This window comes from Pithys albifrons, chromosome 14, assembly GCF_047495875.1.
Source record: "Pithys albifrons albifrons isolate INPA30051 chromosome 14, PitAlb_v1, whole genome shotgun sequence".
Lineage (NCBI taxonomy): Eukaryota > Metazoa > Chordata > Aves > Passeriformes > Thamnophilidae > Pithys > Pithys albifrons.
The window spans coordinates 2,439,402-2,458,671 of NC_092471.1; the positions used below are offsets into that span (position 1 = coordinate 2,439,402).

At 45.7% G+C, this 19,270-nt stretch overlaps 1 protein-coding gene across 1 annotated transcript in view; it reads left to right on the forward strand.

Annotated features, from left to right (window-relative positions):
- Nucleotides 1-19,270, forward strand: part of LOC139678559 (connector enhancer of kinase suppressor of ras 2-like) — a 150,676-nt gene that overhangs the window by 38,497 nt on the left and 92,909 nt on the right. The window contains exon 2 of the mRNA XM_071569454.1: nt 13,733-13,896. Within this exon, the coding sequence (XP_071425555.1) occupies nt 13,733-13,896 (164 nt within the window). The remainder of the gene's footprint in view (nt 1-13,732; nt 13,897-19,270) is intronic.

Below are 19,270 nucleotides of genomic sequence, written 5' to 3' on the forward strand. Positions count from 1 at the left end.
GTATTCCCTTGATTAAACTAATGTGTATGTACCATTTTAAAGGGTTTTATAACAGACTTCTCAAAGCACTATCCAAAGGTTATGACAGGGGAAGACAATGTATAGATTGTGAGGCAGAATGAGAAATTTTGTTTAATGTTTCTCTCTTTCTTGAATCAGCAACCCACAGGTGGGGGTTAAGTCACATCACTGCCCACCCTGGAGTGGAAGAAACCTCAGAATGGTGCCATGGTCAGCACTGGAAAATGCAAATGTGCCCCCAAAACTCCTCTTTAGTGAGGAAATTAGCACTCCTGTAACCAGGAAGTATCGTGGGAGATGTTGATTCCTGTAGAGGGTTTTTCAGGATGGAGGAGGCTTTAAGTGAGGCATAAATTTTCTGTGGGATGCCCTTCCAGAGACAGGAATTTTGATCTGGGAAATGGACTGGGCCCATGTCCAAGGCTTTGCCCAGCAGGGGCTCAGCCCTGCAGTGCTCATGGCTCTGGATCTGCTCCAGCAATGCACTTAACTTGGATTGGCCTCATGAATATTCCTGTGGCAATCAGTTGGAGGATTAGCAGCAGACAGAGGAGTGAGGCAGCACTCGGGTTCTTTGTTCAGTCAGGGCCACGCTCCCAAACCATCCCTGCGGTGCTTCCTGCACTAAATCAGGAGTGGCACCTTCCCTGGTCCCACCAGAACTCACTAAAACAAGTCCATGAGCTTTGGTGTGGAAGGAGCATCTTCTGGTGGGAGCTCCAGTGCTCTGATTCCCACAGACTGCAAATATCTGACAAACATCAAACTGGAGATGAATTAGAGTCCTCTTTGCAAAGGAAACTGCTTGATGTGCAGAGTTGTCCAGACTGGCAGCTGTTCTATGGAATGAAACAGGAGGAACAGCTTAAGGGTTCCTGTCACTGCCAAGGGTTTCACTGATGCTTTCTTAATTCCTAGTGCAAGATTTCCAGTTTCACTGACAGTCTCCAGTTTCCTGCTCCTTTCCTACACTATATTTCTACAAAAAGGGCCAGCAGTCCCACCAGAGACCTTTGGGACTAAACCACTTTGTGCCTGTTGGAAAAGGACTCATTTGTGGGGCTCTTTTGGTAATATATTTTTAGAATCTTTCTGGTACATCAGAATCACTTTTCTTTCCAAGCTGTTTGAGATGTGGGTGATCAAACAACTTTCTTCCTGGCAATCCTGGTTTCAGTGGCTGGATCTCCATCCCCCTGTTCCTCCCTCTGTGCTCCTCCTTGCCCTGTCTCCTGGGAATGCTGCCTCTGGTTTCCATGCCTGCTCTGCAAACTGGCCTGGAGAATGGAGAACATTCCTCTGCCAAACTAGAACCCCTCTTCCTTCCTTTTTTTAGGGTATTGTGGAGATGGATGAGCCCCTCAGTTCAGCTCAATGGAGAACATTCCTCTGCCAAACTGGAACCCCTTTTCCTTCCTTGTTTTGGGATATTGTGGAGATGGATGAGACCCTCAGTTCAGCTCAATGGAGAACATTTCCCTGCCAAACTAGAACCCCTTTTCCTTCCTTGTTTTGGGATATTGTGATGGCTCAGCCCCCAGCTCAGCACATGGAGAACATTCCTCTACCAAACAAGAACTCTTTTTCCTTCTTATTTTGAGATATTGTGGAGACGGCTCAGCCCCAGTTCAGCTCAATGCAGAGCATTCACCTGCCAAAGAACCCCTTTTCCTTCCTTTTTTGGGACATTGTGGAGATGGTTCAGCCCCAGTTCAGCCCAACACTCAGCCACAAAGGCAGTGGAGGGAGCAGCAGGTGAGAAAAGGGGGAGTTTTGTTTGGAAAACTCACACTGAAGGTGTTTGACAGGCTGTTCCCAGCAAAGGCTGAGCTTCCCTCACCTCCCATTTGCTGCCATGGAATTCCTGGTGCCAACACCAGGGGAGAGGACAGGAAAAGTTGTTGCCTCTCTTGGCAGTGACAGGGGCTGAAATTGCCTTAAGCCCATTCTGGAACTGCATCTTCAGTGGCATTTTTAGGTCTGGAAAACCAAATATATTACACTTAGAAGTGCAGTTGACACATCAGATACCTGAGAAGTGAGAGGCAGAGAATGGCAGTGGCTCAGGAGAGAGGTGGACACAGAAAGTCCAAGTTTTGCACAAAACTAGAGAAAAATGGCAGAATATAGTGCAGAGTATCTTGGCTGGTGGAGCCTGGGATGTCTGGTGAAAACATGGAAACATTGGGATAGTCCAGGGATGAAATCTGAGGTTCCAAACTTCAGTTCAATTTTCTGTTAGTACATAAATTATTTGAACCAGCACCTTGGTTAGCAAGATCAGCACAGTACAGGCTTAGAGGAAAACTTAAAAAATAATAATAAAATAGTAATTTAGTGTATGAGTTTCATATACTTATTGTTTTGGATAGTTTTGTTAAATTCTAAATTCATATTCATGTGGTACTAAGAGAACCTTTAAAGAAAGGACTGGCTCCCTTAAGGGTGATATCACCAGGAAACCAAGTGAAAATTGATATTCCAAGAAAAGATAAATTGCAAATTTATTAATGTCAGCATTTCTAGTAAAAATACCCCCCCAGCCAGCTCGGTCCTGGTGCCCTGCAGGGTGTTGGGGAGGGAGGCCACGAGCCATGGCAGGGCCTTTGCTGTGCCCTTAATTAATTGGGATGATTTTCCCAAAGCAGCAGGACCTGGAGCCCCCCTGGCCCTCCCAGTGCAGCCCCTCGGGCAGGGGCTTTGCCTGGCTGGGGAACAGCACAGACCCTGCAGCCCTCTAGAGGAAATACTCAGTTTTCATCCTCTCCCTGAAAATGCCTCAGGTAAGTCAAGGGTGTTCAGGGGCTGTAAATGACTTGTAGCATTTTGCAAGCTGTTTTTTTTAAGTTAGAATTTTCAGCTTGCTCCCAGGGAGCAAATAGCAGAGTTAGGTGGGTGTTGAAAGTCATCATCATTTGAATTTTTCCAGTCCTATTTATATATTTTTAGGGAAAAGAAACACTTAATAGTGTTGTCCATTCATCTGCATTGTCATCTTATTAAAACTACACTTGAGAATAGAAGGTTATATCTGACAAAAAGATATTAAAGGAAAAATCCAAATTCAGTCTTAAACAGCTGCTGTGTTGGAGATCAAAGTGACACCTTTTTGTTTCTGAAACTCTTTAAATTCCTAATTACAGAGCCCTAAACTAGAGAGGGATATTATAACAGATGTCTTATCTAAAGCAGATCTCTAAAGCTTTTAAAACCAAGGATCATAATATATGTAAAATATATAAAACAATTCAGCTCATTTTCAAATTTAAAGTTATCAGTGGCTTGTGGTTTGCCTTGGGGGAAATAATGCAAAAAGAAAGCTTAAAATCTGGGAGAAAGAGCTGCAATAACTTTCCAACAGCACCTAAAAGTGTGAACAGCCCAGGAGGATCCACGAGACCTACAGGATCCCAAAACCTACAAAATACTCAGGAATGTTGCAGGAAGAAACAGCTACAGTGATGGGGGACATGATGCATTTTCATGGAGCAATTAATAATATCTTAATTTCTTAGGGTGAAGTTGTCTCTGTTTCATGTCATAGTTCTGGAATTTCAGGAAAAAGGCAATTCAGAAAAAGCTGAGCATGTAATGATTTAAAGACAAAATAGTTCATAAACATGAAGGTCACTCTTCTGACCTTTTTGGATTATCTCAATTTTCCTGCTTTTTTCTTATAGCAGCTTTTATAGAGAGACCTGTTGCTCTTTAATTTCCTTGTGTATCACCTTTCCCAGAACTTATTGTTTCTGTTGCACTTTGCTCAGTGATCCTGTTTGACCAAACCCCTTCCTGAGGGAGCTGAGGAGCCCCAACATCCTCCCATTCTCTGTCACATGTGACAAATAAAGCAGGAGATGCTTCTCCCCTGAGGCTTTGCTGGGCTGGCTGTGAGGGCAGAGCAGGAGAAGCCCCAGGATCATCCCCACGAACATTCTTTCCTGGGGTGCTCCTTTTGCTGCCACAGAATCATTTCTGCTCTCCCTGCAGGGCTTTGCTGTGGGCTCTGGGTTTTTACAGTCCTTACATTTGCCTTTTCACTCAGTTATTGCATTTACCTTTTCACCTGCAGCTCCATTTGGAGGGTTTATGGGCACTGCTGCTGCTCCAGGTTATTGCTGGGGATCTCTTACTCCTTCTGACTTCAGAAAAACCTTTAACTCTTTACCTACAAAGAGCACAAAAGTAGCTCAGAATGGGGGAAGGGAACTCTGTAGCTCCTCCACTCTGATGCTTCCTTGTCAGGTTGAAATTCAAGCACCAGTCCTGCCCTAAGTCAGTCCCTCTCTTGCCTGCTGGGAAAGATTTAATCATCTCAGGCATCTTAAAAAGTCTCTTTTCAAACATGAGTGAGTAACATCCTATGGCTTGGAAATGTTTTGTAATCACTTGGGTTTTACTTTTTTTTTGGTACTGAATTACCAGTAAATTTATTGCTTTGCTGAAAGGATTAAAATTTTCTTTACATTGAGCTGTAATCATATTTTATTCATGGACTTTTGGCTATGTAGTTCTTCAGCTATGATAAGATTCTTTCCTGTTCCATGTTACTTCATAGGAGTATTTAATCTTGGATAAGCTTTGTCCTGATCAAATAGCAAAACATTCAGAATTCAGAATTAAAACACCAACTAACAGTGATTTAAGATGTAGTAATGATTTTCATCCTGTGGCTGAAGCCAGAGATTTAATCTCTCTTCAGCTGGTACTGCATGAAAAGTGGCAGTGAATAAAAACTTCTGCCTCTCATTTTGTTCCATAACCACCATAATAAATTTGTCTGCCATCACCATGTAACAGAAATCTGGAATGGAAATGAGGAAATGCGAGGAAAGAGAAAAGGTTCTTTCTTCAGTAGCATTTACAGTTTTGTTTTCATTCCTTTTGTGGTTTTTTTCCCCCACTCCATTTTTTCCCATTTCATTCCTTTTGTGGTTTTTTCCCCCACTCTATTTTTTCCCATTTCATTCCTTTTGTGGTTTTTTCCAATTTCATTTTTTCCCCATTTCATTCCTTTTGTGGTTTTTTTTCCCCATTCCATTTTTTCCCATTTCATTCCTTTTGTGGTTTTTTCCAATTTCATTTTCTCCCCATTTCATTCCTTTTGTGGTTTTTTTCCAATTTCATTTTTTCCCTATTTCATTCCTTTTCATTCCTTTTGTGGTTTTTTTCCCCCATTTGGCCACTTTCGTTGGTTTCCTGTAACTTGCAATGATAAAAGGAAGGATTCCCACTTTGGGATGTTCTGACAGCCCCTGTGAAGGAGCTGATGACTTTTAACTGAGCCAGGCACTGATTGCTGCAGCCAATTCCTCCAGACTGCTTAATAAAGAGCCTAATTTGCCATTATCCAGATTAATGGAGTGCCCAGGACACCAACCAAGCTGTGGGGCTCCTGTGGGTTCCTCAGGTTGCCTTGAGACCTAAGGAATGAGGGAGGGATGTGTGTGAAACCCCAGAGGGACTGCTCTGCAGCTTTACCTGAGTATTGGCCAACAGGTGCCTTCCCCAGAGCCCCTGAACACCCCTGGGGAAAAGGGAGTCCTGCCCCTTTCCTTTATTTCTTGCAGCAATCTGATTTCTGGCAACTTTAGAGAAATGAGAGAAGAATTGCCAAGGTCTCCTCCTGCTCCTGGGGTTGTTTCTTGCAGTGTCCAAACCATCACACACAAACCAGGTCATGGACTTGCAGCTGCTGAAGGAATTGGGCTGTGCAGAGACCTGATTTGTTTGGGCTTTTCACTCCCAAGGCCTGCACTGCATTTGGCAGCTCTTTGGAGAGCCAGGATTTTTAGCAAAATCTGTCAGTGAAGGCGGAACAGGAATTAATGGCTTTTGGCACTGAAACATCTGTAGCACTTGTTGTTTGATTCTCCTCTGTCAGCTCTTTATCCCCACTGAGCTCTGCCTCGTTAGCACTGCTGGGGGAGGACAGGAGAGGGGTTCTGGTGGCCTGGAGCTGGGTGGGGTGGCAGCCTGCCAGCTGGGTGGGTGCCCCAGGAAATGCCCCTTTCTTTATACACCTGTTTTGGGCGTGATGGGTCCCTGCCTTGGGGTTTTGGGTCCCTGCCTTGGGGTTTTGGGTCCCTGCCTTGGGGTTTTGGGTCCCTGCCTTGGGGTTTTGGGTCCCTGCCTTGGGGTTTTGGGTCCCTGCCTTGGGGTTTTGGGTCTGATCATGCACTAATCAATGTGCAGCTTATTACAAGGCACTCAGAGACACTCTCAGGGTAGGATTGGTTTCAACCAGCTTTAAATACCTGTGTTGCTATGCCATGAATCCTCTGACAAGCCCCTGTCCCCACTGATTGGCTCAGGCAGACTCGTTCTCTCTCTTTGGTGTCTCTTTTTCTTCACACTTCGGACAGGACAAGTGGGGCACATCCCTGCAGTCCTTGCACAAGGTTGGTTTTCATGACATCGAACAAGATTTTTGGAGGTCAGGCTGTGATTCAGACCTTGCTGTGGGGACTGCAAGAGGGATAAACCCTCAGAGCTGGAGGAAGGAGCTGTCATAATATTTGTTCTAATACTCTGCTATTCATCCCAGTCCTGGCAGATGAGCCGTGGTTAGTGCTGCTCCTTCCTTATCAGACTCCCTGACCCCTCTACAATGGGCTCTCAGATCAGCTCCCCTTGAGGTGCTCAGGCTCTGGGGAAGGAAATGATACTGATTTCCTGCTTTTTTTCCCAGCTAAGACCTGCCCTTTCTCGTGGTGGTTTTGGGGTGCTGTGGTTTCTGTGTAGTTTTTGCTACATGAAGAGGATTTTCCCTCCCTGTCATCTTTGCCCACAAGTTTGTGGTTCCTGCAAACACACCCTGTTGGAAGCAGAGAACTGGAACAGGCTCTGGGAATGCCCTGTCCCTGCCCTTCAGGGGGATGAGGAGACCCTTTAGCACTAAAAAGGAGGAATATGAACCCTGATCACATCAATTCTCCACTTCTAAGCAACGTTGCCCCCCCCATGTGTGCAGGGTGGGTGTTACTTCCATTATTATTTATTTCTATTATTACTGATTTCCATTCTTACAGAAGTTTGTTCATCACCAGAATCATTTCAATACAGAAATCTTTGCTCCTTTCATGATTGGAAAAAGTGGTTTGAGAGTTTATTTGTGCTGGTTCTGCATTTTGGTTTGAGCCTAAATCAAGAAGATTTTCTCCTAAATATGACTTATTTTTGGCCTTGTGAATTTATTTTTATTGTCTTTTTTAGCTGATTCTAAAAGTTATTTAAGATTTTGGTGTGTGTTCCAGGATGTCTGGAATGGTGAGTGGGCCACTGGTGATTGGTTTGTCATCTCAGGAGTTCTGGGGGAAAAACTAAGAATGTAGGAATGAAGGATGCAGGAGGTACAGAAGTACTTGCCTTGCATGAGACCAAAGCATTTCTCTTTTAAAATGAATGTAATAAGGGAGATTCAGGGGCCAAGTGCTCGGGTTGGTGCCTCTGGAATGTGGCAGCACCTCCTCCAACACATGGGAGGTGTGAAGGTGGGGCTTGAGAACAGTCCAGGTCACCCTCAGCCTTTGTGCTCCAGTAGGGGCTGGAGGCTGCTGGTGCATCCTCAGCAAGGAGACAATTAATGAGGCTGAGGAAGGATGGCCATTTTCATTAGCACAAAGGGCTAATTAAGACACTTGTGGGATTTATCACTTTTATGGGGAGCTCATCAGTGTCATCCATGGAGGTTTAGGTTGCTGTGGAATGTCACACACAGAGCTTGGCCTTGTGCCTGACAGTGTGAGTTGTTCTCCGAGACCCTTCTCTTCCAGAAACCTCTGGGAGGTCAGGGCTGGTTCCAGCAGCCTTCTTGAAATGCTGTTTATTCCTTCTGTGATAATTGCACAGCTCAACAACACTGAGGACAAAGGGGGAATGTCCTCACTTCCTATTATTCAGTCACAGGTAATGAAGGCAGAGCTATATTAAGTCCTTTACCTCATAGATATGAATGTCAATTTAAGGGGGATGGCATATCATTAAATCAAATTTTATTACTTCAGCAGTTTGTTCATTTGTTATTAATATTGCTTGACACATCCCCTTACAAAACCTTCTCACTGCTGTGAACTCTTAAAATATTCATAATTTCAGCACAGCTTTTGTCTTGATAATACAGTTCTCTTGGAGAATTGCTGCTGCAAAGGGCTTGGAATTAGAGATGCTGAGATTAGGGGGAAAGCCCCTTGCTTTAATAAAATGAAAATAAAATACTGAGGCTATTTAATAATGGCATTCCCACTGGGTTTCCAATCTGGGACACAATTTTGAGGCTGGTTTGCCTCAGACTGTGGTGTGGTGGCACTGCTGTTTGTCCTGGCTCAGAGGGAGGACACTTGGGGGGGGGAAAGGGAGTTTGGAGCTTAGGAACTTGCTTTGCGTTTTTATATCTCTGGAGGATTGTGTTCCTTTTACAAGGGTTGAAGGGGCTCTGCCAGTGCAAGGGGAGCTCTGCCCTGTTCTGGAGAGCAATGAGGGTGGAAGTTCCATCTCCTGCTGGCCTGGAGGAGACAAAGCCACCGAGTCCACACCCAGGAAATAGAGTGGAGAGAGCAGGGAATGAAGGGAAAACGTGATTTTGGGAAGGGAACTGGCAGGGAATGAAGGGAGTACGTGATTTGGGGAAGGGCAACTGGCGGGGAATGAAGGGAAGACGGGATTTGGGGAAGGGCAACTGGCAGGGAATGAAGGGAAAACGTGATTTGGGGAAGGGCAACTGGCAGGGAATGAAGGGAAAACGGGATTTGGGGAAGGGCAACTGGCAGGGAATGAAGGGAAAACGGGATTTTGGGAAGGGCAACTGGCAGGGAATGAAGGGAAAACGTGATTTTTGGGAAGACAACTGGCGGGGAATGAAGGGAAGACGGGATTTGGGGAAGGGCAACTGGCGGGGAATGAAGGGAGTTGGAGACACCCAGGACTTTGTTAAGGAAAAGCCCTGAGGAGTTTGTGCTCAGGAGGTGAGAGGGCACTTGTGGCCAGGACTGTGGGGGCAGTGCTGGTGTGGGATGTGGGGCAGGATGAGGGTAGGGAGGATGAAGAGCAGGGAACCCTCAGTGAGGGGCCAAGAGTGGGGCACTGGGTGCCAAGGTCCTGGTGCCTCAGGTGTCTGCAGAGGGCTTGGATGGGGGAGATGGGGATCCTGGAGCATTCCAAGGGAAGAATGGAAGCAAGGGAAGGGTGCTGTGGACCTGCTCAGCCCCAGCCACAGGTCTGACCCCAGTGGAGGAGTTGATGTCCAGTAAGTTCAACCCACTTTGAAGCCTGGAACAGAAGCCAACATTTTGGAGTCAGTTGGTGCTGGGAAGCATTAATTCCAGTGCTCATCCTGCCCCAGTTCCTGCTCCTGCAGATGATGCTCCTTCACTTCCAGCAGCAGAGCCTGCCTGGATTTGCATGTCAAACACCCATCTGTGTCCCCTGAATGCTGGAGTGACGCAGAGGAAGCAGCACTGAGACACCTCCTCCTTGCACAGCCAAGCACTGAAAGGTCAGATGATGCCAGAATGGAGAGATTTTGGTTTCCAGAATAATCTGAATTCTTTCCTCTGTCTGTTGGTGCATTCCTGCTGTGCCTTGACTTTTCATGGAGTTTTTATGTGGAATTTTGTGCTGCAGCATTGCTGGAGATGAGGTTAAAAATGCCAAATACTGGGGGATAATCTTTAGTTCTTCTACACAGAACTAAACTTTGGGAAAGCTCAGGCTGGATGGAGATCTGGAGCTTTAAGGTCCCTTTCAACCCAGGCCATCCTCTCATTCTATGAAATGCTCCAAGTTTGGTGTTTTAGAATGTTTTCAAACACATCCTCTCTCTCTTTCTGGATTGTGATCCTTTTCTCCAGCCACTCTAAACTTTTTTTTGTGTGTGGTTTTTATTTCTCCTGAAGGGCTTAAGAACCAATATCTGGTATTTGAGAGTCAGCTTAATGTGAACAGATCCTTGAGGATTATTCCTTCTCTTTATTTGGACTGAATAATTCTTAAAAAGCTTTGCAATGTCACTGGCAAAAATACCAACCTGATGATTTTCGTTGTTACCAGTTGCATAAAAATTGGAAAGGCTCCCCTGGGACTGAGCCCAGTGTAATAAATCCAAGGGGGTTTTGATGGAGAACAGGGATGAATTGATGGGTGTGGGTCAGTAAAATCATATTTGGGAGAAGGCAGGAATTCTCTGCCTCCTTCTCTGTCAGCCAATTTCTTCCAGATCTTTCTGCAAATGTTGCTTTGGATGGAAAAGGCTCCTTGTTCTTTAAAAACAAGCCAATTTTTTGGTTTCTGTGCCAGCTGCCCCTGGGGCTGTGGGTGCTGTTGGACACTGGCTGTGCTGGGCACACCTGCACACGGGGACTGAAGGTTGTGACAGCACAGCAGGTCCTGCTGCCTCCCCCACTGATCAGAGAATTTCCAGCACAGAAATGATTTTCCATTCTACCCAATAGTGCATTTCTGATTTTGTGGCTTTGCTCTGCTGGGAAGAGAAGCCCTTGATGGCTCAGGTGAGGTGTCCCAGGTGCAGCCCTGCCTGTGGGAAGGTCCTGGGCAAGTTCCCCTACAGGACCAGCAGGAATCCAACCAGGTGCTTCCACACTGTGGCTCCAAACCCACCTGAGCACTGTGCCTGTCTGTGCCCTCTCTCAAAGCCACACAATTCCTGGGTGTCTTTTCCCTTTTCCTTGCCCTTCTTTGCAGTGTTTCTGTCCTTTTCTCATCCTTCCATGTTCCATGGGCCATCAGCCCTGGCTGGCACAGTCACTGCTGGCATTTCTCTGCTCTGAAGGGCACAGCAGCTTTGGTGGGTTCCCTTCACCATCCAGCACAACATTTGAAAGTTATTTGTCCCTGGTTCACTTGGATATATTGATTTCTTACAACTCATCATTCTGCAACAACAGATATGATTGTTGTATAGCTTTTATTAGTCCAGTGAGGGACATTAATAGGTTATTAACTTGTCTTGGCAGACCAAAGTGCAATCCTGAACAAACAGATGGTTCTGTGGACTCTCAGTTTTGTCCCTCAGACCCACATCCCACACACCTGTAACTCAGATTTGCTGTTGTGTACAGTCCTTTGTGGGAGTTTCATGCTCTGCTGTGTGCTTTTTTTTTAAGGATTATTGTTAATTTTCTCAGGCCCTGCACCCAAGTGGTTTGTCTGGCAGGGACTCCAACACTTCTTGTGTGGCTCCCACCGAGCTGCTCTCCTTGGTCATCCCAAAAGCAGAGGGAGCAGCGTTGTGGTGTCTCACAGAGGGTCTGGTTGGCACCTCCTCTGCCAGGAGGGTGAGCTGGTGGGGCAGAGGGGTTTGGGACTGGTAGGGCCCTCCCTGTGCCCCTCCTTCCCCACCACATTCCCCTGGCAGGGACAATGGAGCAGCAACAAGCCCATCCTGTGGTCAGGCATTTCTAGGGCAGGTTCCAAACCAGCATCATTTAAGTAACAAAAATCTGTTAAAATCTATGAAAAAGAAGTGAATAAATGTAACTTATGTAGAGATTCATGAATAATTATAAATGATGAAGTTTTAAATTAGAAATTGCTTTTGTGGTGGATAACACTTGCCAAAGTTATTGTCCTCCCTGTGGGAGCTGCCCTGTCTGCATCATTCCTGAATAAAGGCAACAACTTGTGTTCCCTTCATTTATTTCCCAGTAATTCTTTCCAATAATGGTCTTATTTTCCAATATCTGTCTGATGGCAGAGGGGAGAGCACAGATCTTTATGTAACACACCACCAGTGTTTGGGCTTTAATGGAAACCAAACCTGACACTGTTGACACAGATTCATTTGAATCTCAGAGGACCTTCTTGCCCACAATATGGAGCATCTTTGCAATGTTTGCTCTGAGTTAATTCCTAAATCTGATTTTAGCCAGCACTACAGAGAATTGTTTTAAGATCTTCATTTGCTTTTCTGTTTCACTGACTTTTCCCCCCTTAATTATGTATTTCTGAAAATAAACATTTTCAAGTTAACTGGCCTTGGTTTTCCTGCCCTTTCTCCCTTTTTTTTTTCCCACATCTTTTCTCTTCCCCCTTTCCATGATTTAGACAAAGCCTTATTGGCAAAATCATCAATACAGTCAACATAGCAGAGTTTTTTCCTTTTCCTCTGCTCTTTGAATACAGAGAGGGAGTTTTTCTCTTCCATGTGGATTTATAAACTTTCTTTTACTTAAAAAAGACAAGAGACAATATGGAATCATAGAATTGTTTGGGTTGGAAAAGACCTCTAAGCTCCTCAAGTCCAACCACACACTGAAAATGCCAGAGTTTGCAGGTTTGTGGGATGTTGTGCCCAATTTCTCCCTACAAGGCCATTTTTGGGGCTTGTGGGTTTATACAGATTTTATTGTGATGTGCAAAACTGACTCGGCACTGAATGGACAACTCCTTTTTGTTGGATGGTGCTCTGATAGATAATACTGAAAGATTAGAAAATGCTTTCAACTTTCATTATTCTCTGGTAAAATCAGTGAACTCCTTTAGCCAAGCTGGGTTGGAAAAATAAAAATGCTTCTGCCACCACCCAGAGTCTTCTCATTGTGGGTGTTAAGCCTTGGCTTTAAAATAATATGTATATGTTTAAGCACTTCTACTTGAATCAATTTCTTGCACTCTGAAGGTTGTGTTGTTTAGTTCTATATGTTGTTTATTGTTCTATATTATGATTTACCAAGAATGTGCAGCCCCAGAACTGCAGTTTCTGATGCTGATCCTCTGTAACTTGGCATTGGTGGTTTAATTTTATTTCCCTCCATCTAAGCAGACCTAATGCCCTTTGCCTCTTTGTAGCCATGAATCTTAACTATCTTAAGATTTACCTGTAAGCAGATTTCTAGAGCTCTCTCAATACCACAATTGTTTGGTTTTGACCACTGATTCTAAATTCTTTAATTTGCTTTGCTTTTGTTCCAAATAATACTTAGTAGCAGTTTCAGTGACTTGTGCAGAGATATCCTAGTTCAGCAGGTGGGACCAGCTATCCCTGTGTGGGGGTGATCCAAGTGGTGTATTCTGCCCCCTCTATTCATTCCCCAAGGACAATGGACCATTAGCAGCAGCTGCCCAGGGAGTCATTGGCACCTTCACACCCAGCCTGGGGGTGGTGGCTGCTAATGGGCCATCAACAGTTCAACAATACCCCCTGACTGACTCCGAGTCAATCACCCATTGTGTGAGTCCTGGGGCAGGGACTGGGTGCTCCCTGAGGGTACATAAGTGGTGGGGAAGACCTTGGGAAGCACTTGTCAGATCCAGAGGAGCAGCAGGACCTCGACAGGAGGAGATCACCACTCTCTACCAGACTACAGCCCTCACCTGCACCAACAGGTTTCTCACTTCCTTTTGCTCTGGACTTGGGGGAACCACAGGGGTCTCAGCACAAGGACCAACAAACCCCCTTGGGTTTGTGCCCCAGCACACGGGGTTATACTGCTGGGGTTTGTGAGTTGAAAGCAATTTCCCTTTGTGTCAGTGTATTTATTGTAATATTATTATTAAATTTTAGCCTCTGACTTATAATCTCTCTCGTGGTGAGTTCATTTCCCCTGCTGGTTCACCTTTACACCAGCACAAGTGAAACGAGACAAATTTCAGGGCTGGACTTGATGACCTCGGAGGTCTTTTCCAAGCCAATCCATTCTATGATTCTGTGCCCTGTTTCTGCCCTGCCCCTGACGCTGCTGTTGGCTCTCCCCAGGGCTGGATGATTGCCTGCAGCAGTACATCAAGAACTTCGAGCGGGAGCGGATCAGTGGGGAGCAGCTGCTGCACATCACGCACCAGGAGCTGGAGGAGCTGGGGGTCACCCGCATCGGCCACCAGGAGCTCATCCTTGAGGCCGTGGACCTGCTTTGTGCTCTGGTAGGTGGCACCACGCCTGATCTCCACCCACACAGTTCTCAGCTGAGCTTCTTTAGGGGCTTTCAGGGACTTCAACTCTTATTGTTAAAGAGATCACTTGACTGCATCTAATTTTATGGGGGGTTTTGGTAGTTTATTTCTCTGTCTTCTTCATCATGGGTTATAGAAGTTGTGGAGAGAAGGGAAGAGAGGAAAAGGGATAAGGGTGCATTGGAATGGGCTGCCCAGAGAGGGGGTGGATTCCCCATCCCTGGAGGTTTTGAAACTGAGCTTGGCCGTGGCACTGAGTGCCATGATCTGGTAAAGGGACTGGAGTTGGACCAAGGGTTGGACTTGATGATCTCGGAGCTCTTTTCCAGCCCAATGGATTCTGTGATTCTGTGGATGTGGCACTGAGTGAGAATCCACCACATCGTGATCCAACCCCACTGTGATCACCAGCCCAGGGCACTCAGTGCCCTGGGCTGGTGATCACAGTGGGGTTGGATCAAGGGTTGGACTTGATGATCTCAGAGGGCTTTTCCAACCCAGAGGATTCTGTGATTCTGTGGATGTGGCACTGAGTGAGAATCTACCACGTCTTGATCCAACCCTACTGTGATCACCAGCCCAGGGCACTCTGTGCTTTGGGCTCTGCCTGGCCCCACTCCCTGGGCCCTGGGGATGAGCAGGGATGTTTTCCTGCCTGGATTTCTCCATTGGTGCCCAGCTGGCAGTGCCCAGGGTCCATGCCCCATCTCTGCCAGGCAGGATCTCAGTGAGTTGGGATGTGTGAGGAATGGGAGCAGCTCAGTGTCCCGTGGGAATCTCCCAGCTGGGCTCAGGGATGCCCAGGAATTCAATGCCTGGAGCAATGCCCTGTTTCCATGTGCCTTTCCCAGAGGCCTGTTGGGTTTTGGGGCTTTGCAGGGTCTCAGAGTGCCAAGCCCTGCATGGCACACACAGACCCCAGGTGAGGGCTCTGAGGGCAGGGACACAAAAATAAAGGAGCCACCTCCTGTGGGATTTATTCCCTGCCACAGCCATCTCAGAGCCAGAATCCACATGCAAATTATTAAATATAAACTACTACATATCTGCCCTTGACGTGATTTTATATCCACTTTTCACAAAATAACCCATAAAACCCACAAACTAGTATGTCTTTAATTGATTCAACCATCATTATTTCAGAATAAAGTCAGAAGAGACAGTACTAATATGTAAACCCACAGATGGTTGTTCTGCTTTTGAAAGAAAGCTGAATTCACATCTTTGAGTTCACATGAGACTCCTGTGCAGGAGGATCCCACCCTGGAAGGAGAAAACCTGCAGGAGGAGAGGGAGAAGGAGGAGAAATGTAGGTAGGGAATAATGAGAGTATTTCATACACCCATGCAGAGGACAAGTGGCAGTATGGGGGTGTAAAAGGATGTGTGTTTTACCTTAAAATTCAATAGTTTAAAATGTTAGAATAATGTCATTTATGAAAGGGTAAAATCCCAGTGCAAAAGGTGAGAGCAGCTTTCTCTGGAGGAAAGAAAGAGCAGGCACTTCCTTGGGATGGCTCAGGGGTGAATTTATGTGCTCTGAAAGGCAAAGTCACAGGTGAGCCTTTCTTTCAGCTCCAGTTCTTTGACCACTTTGGAAAGACATCTCTGAGTTGTGTTTTAATTATGAAGCAAATTGGGAATGATGGCTGTGGAGGGGGTGGAAAAAATCCTGCCTTGAACATCAAAGTCCTTTCTTGCCAGCATGGTCAGGAACTGCAGTTATTTCTTTGAAGTGACCTAAATAACATCTCTGGCCTAAAAAGTGTGGGCCACTTGGCATTTGGACTGTAACTTCATTAAAGATGAAATATTAATTGGGATATGGATGGGAGGACTCGTTGCACAGAGGCTGAATCTGAAGAAGCAGCAGGGCCTGGGGAAAAGAACTTTTTGGGAGAGAGCAAAGGCTGCTGGAAATGAGAAAAGGAACATTTGGGAGGTCAGCATGGGTTGCTGCTCAAATCTGGGCAAGGAAATTTAATTTAATTAGGGCAGCCTTGGAGTCAGTGTGTTGGTGAAGCCTCCACAGATGAAAATACAAACAGTCTGGTGGGAAAGAAGACTTTGATAATGAAAGGAAGGAGAACGAATGGGAAATGAAAAGAATGCTCCAGTGGAGATTGGATCTTGAGTAATTAAAAGACCTGTTAATTTGCAGGCATTCAACTAGTGAAAGTGGGGCCTGTGCTGAGAGGAGATTTCAGGGAGAAATAAATTTGCCCACTTTCTCCCAGGCAGGGTGGGGTCACCAGAAGGCACAATAGAGTCACCTGTGGGCCAACATGTTTAGTAACTGCAATGGCTTTAAGGTATTTGCATATTTACTAATTCTTAAACAATAATGTCTAGGGCACAGCTACCAAAAATAATCTTTTTCCCTATCACTTTTCCAACATATTTCTTTATTAGGCACCTCTCTAACAGAACTCCAGCAGCCCCAGCAGTGTGCTGGTCACTGGGAAGCAGCTTGCAGGGGTTTGTTTGGAGCATTCCATGCTGAAGGTGGAGCAGCAAGTCCTTTGGAGCTGTCTCTGCATCCACTGATAACGTTGTTTCTTTTAAATTAAAATTATTCAAGCTTTTTTTTTAATTAATACTACCTTTAATGGCCAGGCCTACAATGATCTCTCTGGAGATCCTTTTCATTTTTCATTCTGCTGTTGCACTTTTGGATTTGTCCTTTCTGTGAGGATACTGGGAAGGATTTTTTTTTGCTTTACCTGATTTTTAACCAGGCTTCATTTTGAACGAGTCATTCAATATGTCAAATACTTATTTTGCATCCATATTTCAAGGGTTATTCAAAGGTGATTACACCAGACTGAAATGTTCATTATATTTAGATATTGATGCTTGAGCAGCTGGCAGTAAATCTCCTTGCTCTGGGTGAGAGATGCAGAGATATTCCATCTCCTCAGGGTAATGAGGGGCCTGGCACGTCCCTCCTTTGTGGCTGTGCAAACATCTCTGCAGCCACAGAGCTTTATTCATCTCCACTGCACAAGAAGTTCAGCTTTTGGCAGCCCAGTGCTATTTATTGTGCTGTGCCACAACATTGAATTAGTGCTGTTGAATTGAGTTGGTTAATTATTGCTCATATTAGGAAGTGTGGATCATATTTTGCTCAGTCTAATTAGCAGCTTCATTGTCTTTTAGCCTTTCAAATCATGCGGTTTAGAATAACTTATTTTCAGGGTTGTGTGTTGGTTTTTCTTAAAATCTCTTGACAATTTTGGCGTTTTCAAATCTCTCTCAGGATGAGGACACTGAGGGAAGGTAATTAAGTTTGTGCAAACAGTTCAGAGTTGCCCAGAGTAGTTTTGCTCACAGGTCTGTGCAGAATTGTTGTGTCTTACTGAGAAGAGGTGAGAATTCCGTGCTCTTGCTGAGCTGCTGTGCTGGGAAAGGAGAACTTCGGCTGAATTATTTGTGCTGACCCCCCATCAGATGAATCCTCCTCCCTGAAACCCCCCAGTGCTCCTTTCCAGACCTTGACAGGCAAATGAGAGCAAAGAGAGCTCTGCTTTTCCTGTCTTTTGACATAGGTGGGAGATTTCTTCTTGTCACACAGTAATCCTATTTCAGAAAATAGGGAGAAACTTGTTCTAGTCGAAGTGTTAAACCTGTTCCAAAGCCTGTAATTCTTTTCTGCAAATGTATCTGTTTAAGCAGCAGAGAGAAGATGCTCCCAATTCGCTGGTGGCTGAGCTGGGGACAGGCTGAGCCATCAGTGTGCTCATTTGCATCTGTAATTGCCCAAGATCCCCCTGCAGTAACCCACTCCTGGCTGGTGTGTGCCTGGGGGTGCTCGGGGGGTTTCTCTCACTGGGCACTGGATCCCTTTCCAGGCTCTGGGTTCCTGGCACTGGCACAGCCCAGCACACCTTGCCGTGCCCAATTAAATGGCTTTGCTGCTCATTTGGCCAATGCAGCAGGTGCAGTTTATGCAAATGAACCAGTAGGTGATGACGTGATGTTCAAAAGTGTCTGACTGTCGACCAGGGCAGGAGGGAAAACTGCCTCAAGTTCACTCCAAATAGTGCTGGAGTGTATAAGAATTTGTGTATGTCTTTGCACCCCTGCTTTGGGGGGCACTGATAGAACACTCGTGTCTGACATCATTTATTTCTCATTTGGATTTCTCTCAAGGCTCAGAGCTGGAATTGTGGGACTCTGTTGGTCATTTCAGCCCTTCTGGGTGTCTGGTTCCTCCAAGACTGTTCCCAGTGATCCCCTGGGCATAAGGAATGGGCATTTACCTTGCACAGAGATAGAAGAAAAGCCCATTTAGCAACACCTCATGGTTGTTGCTGCTGGGACATTGCAGGGTGCAGAGTTAAGTGACTGGGTGTTGCTTCTGCTTTGGTTTCTGTGTTCCACAGGCCCTTTCCTGCACTCTAGTCCAGTTTGCCAAAAGCAGGACAGCCAACTTTTGTGCTTTAACCTTAACTTTAACCTAAACTGCTCTGGGTAAGCCCTGCTGTGTCCTCAGCCTCACACCAGCCAAGGTCTGGGTACTTGATAACCTGAAGATGCCCTGTGGTCTCCCAGGGCTGCTCACCTGCCCTTGGTGGGACAATTAGAATTGACAGGTCCAATTAATGTCTATGAATTATTGCTTTGCCCAGGACCTCAGTGTGAAGTGTCTGGAAGAGCCTTCCAGTGACATGTGAACAAATTGTGCAGCAGAGCATCCACCTCCTCTTCCCATCTCTCCCTTCCTACACTAGAGGAGTTAGAAAGAAGGATGTTGGTAATATTTGCATCACCTTCACTCATGGTAAAATGTGTTGCTGGATTCCTACATGGTTTTAATCAAACACATGCTAATGTTACCCAATCTTTCCCCGGAATGAGCTCTTGTGAGAGATTCTCATCACTGCTGCCACAAACAGTCTGGAGGAGATAAAATAGTGCTTTACACTTTTTTCCTTATCTCTGGATGGTGTTTGTGGGATACTTTGAGCTGAGAATGCATTTCTGGTCTCACAGGGCCTTCAGAAAAGTGGGCATGTCCTTTTTTGCAGTCCTGAGGCACGAGCCAAGGGTTGACCAACCCATGGGGATGCTCTAATTGTGTTGGGGTTGGTGCAGATACATCTGGGTTTAGAATCATAGAACCATAGAATTTATTGGGTTGGAAAAGACCTCCGAGATCATCAAGTCCAACCCTTGATCCAACCCCACTGTGATCACCAGCCCAGGGCACGGAGTGCCCTGGGCTGGTGATCACAGTGGGGTTGGATCAAGACGTGGTGGATTCTCACTCAGTGCCACATCCATAGAATCACAGAATCCATTGGGTTGGAAAAGACCTCTGAGATCATCAAGTCCAACCCTTG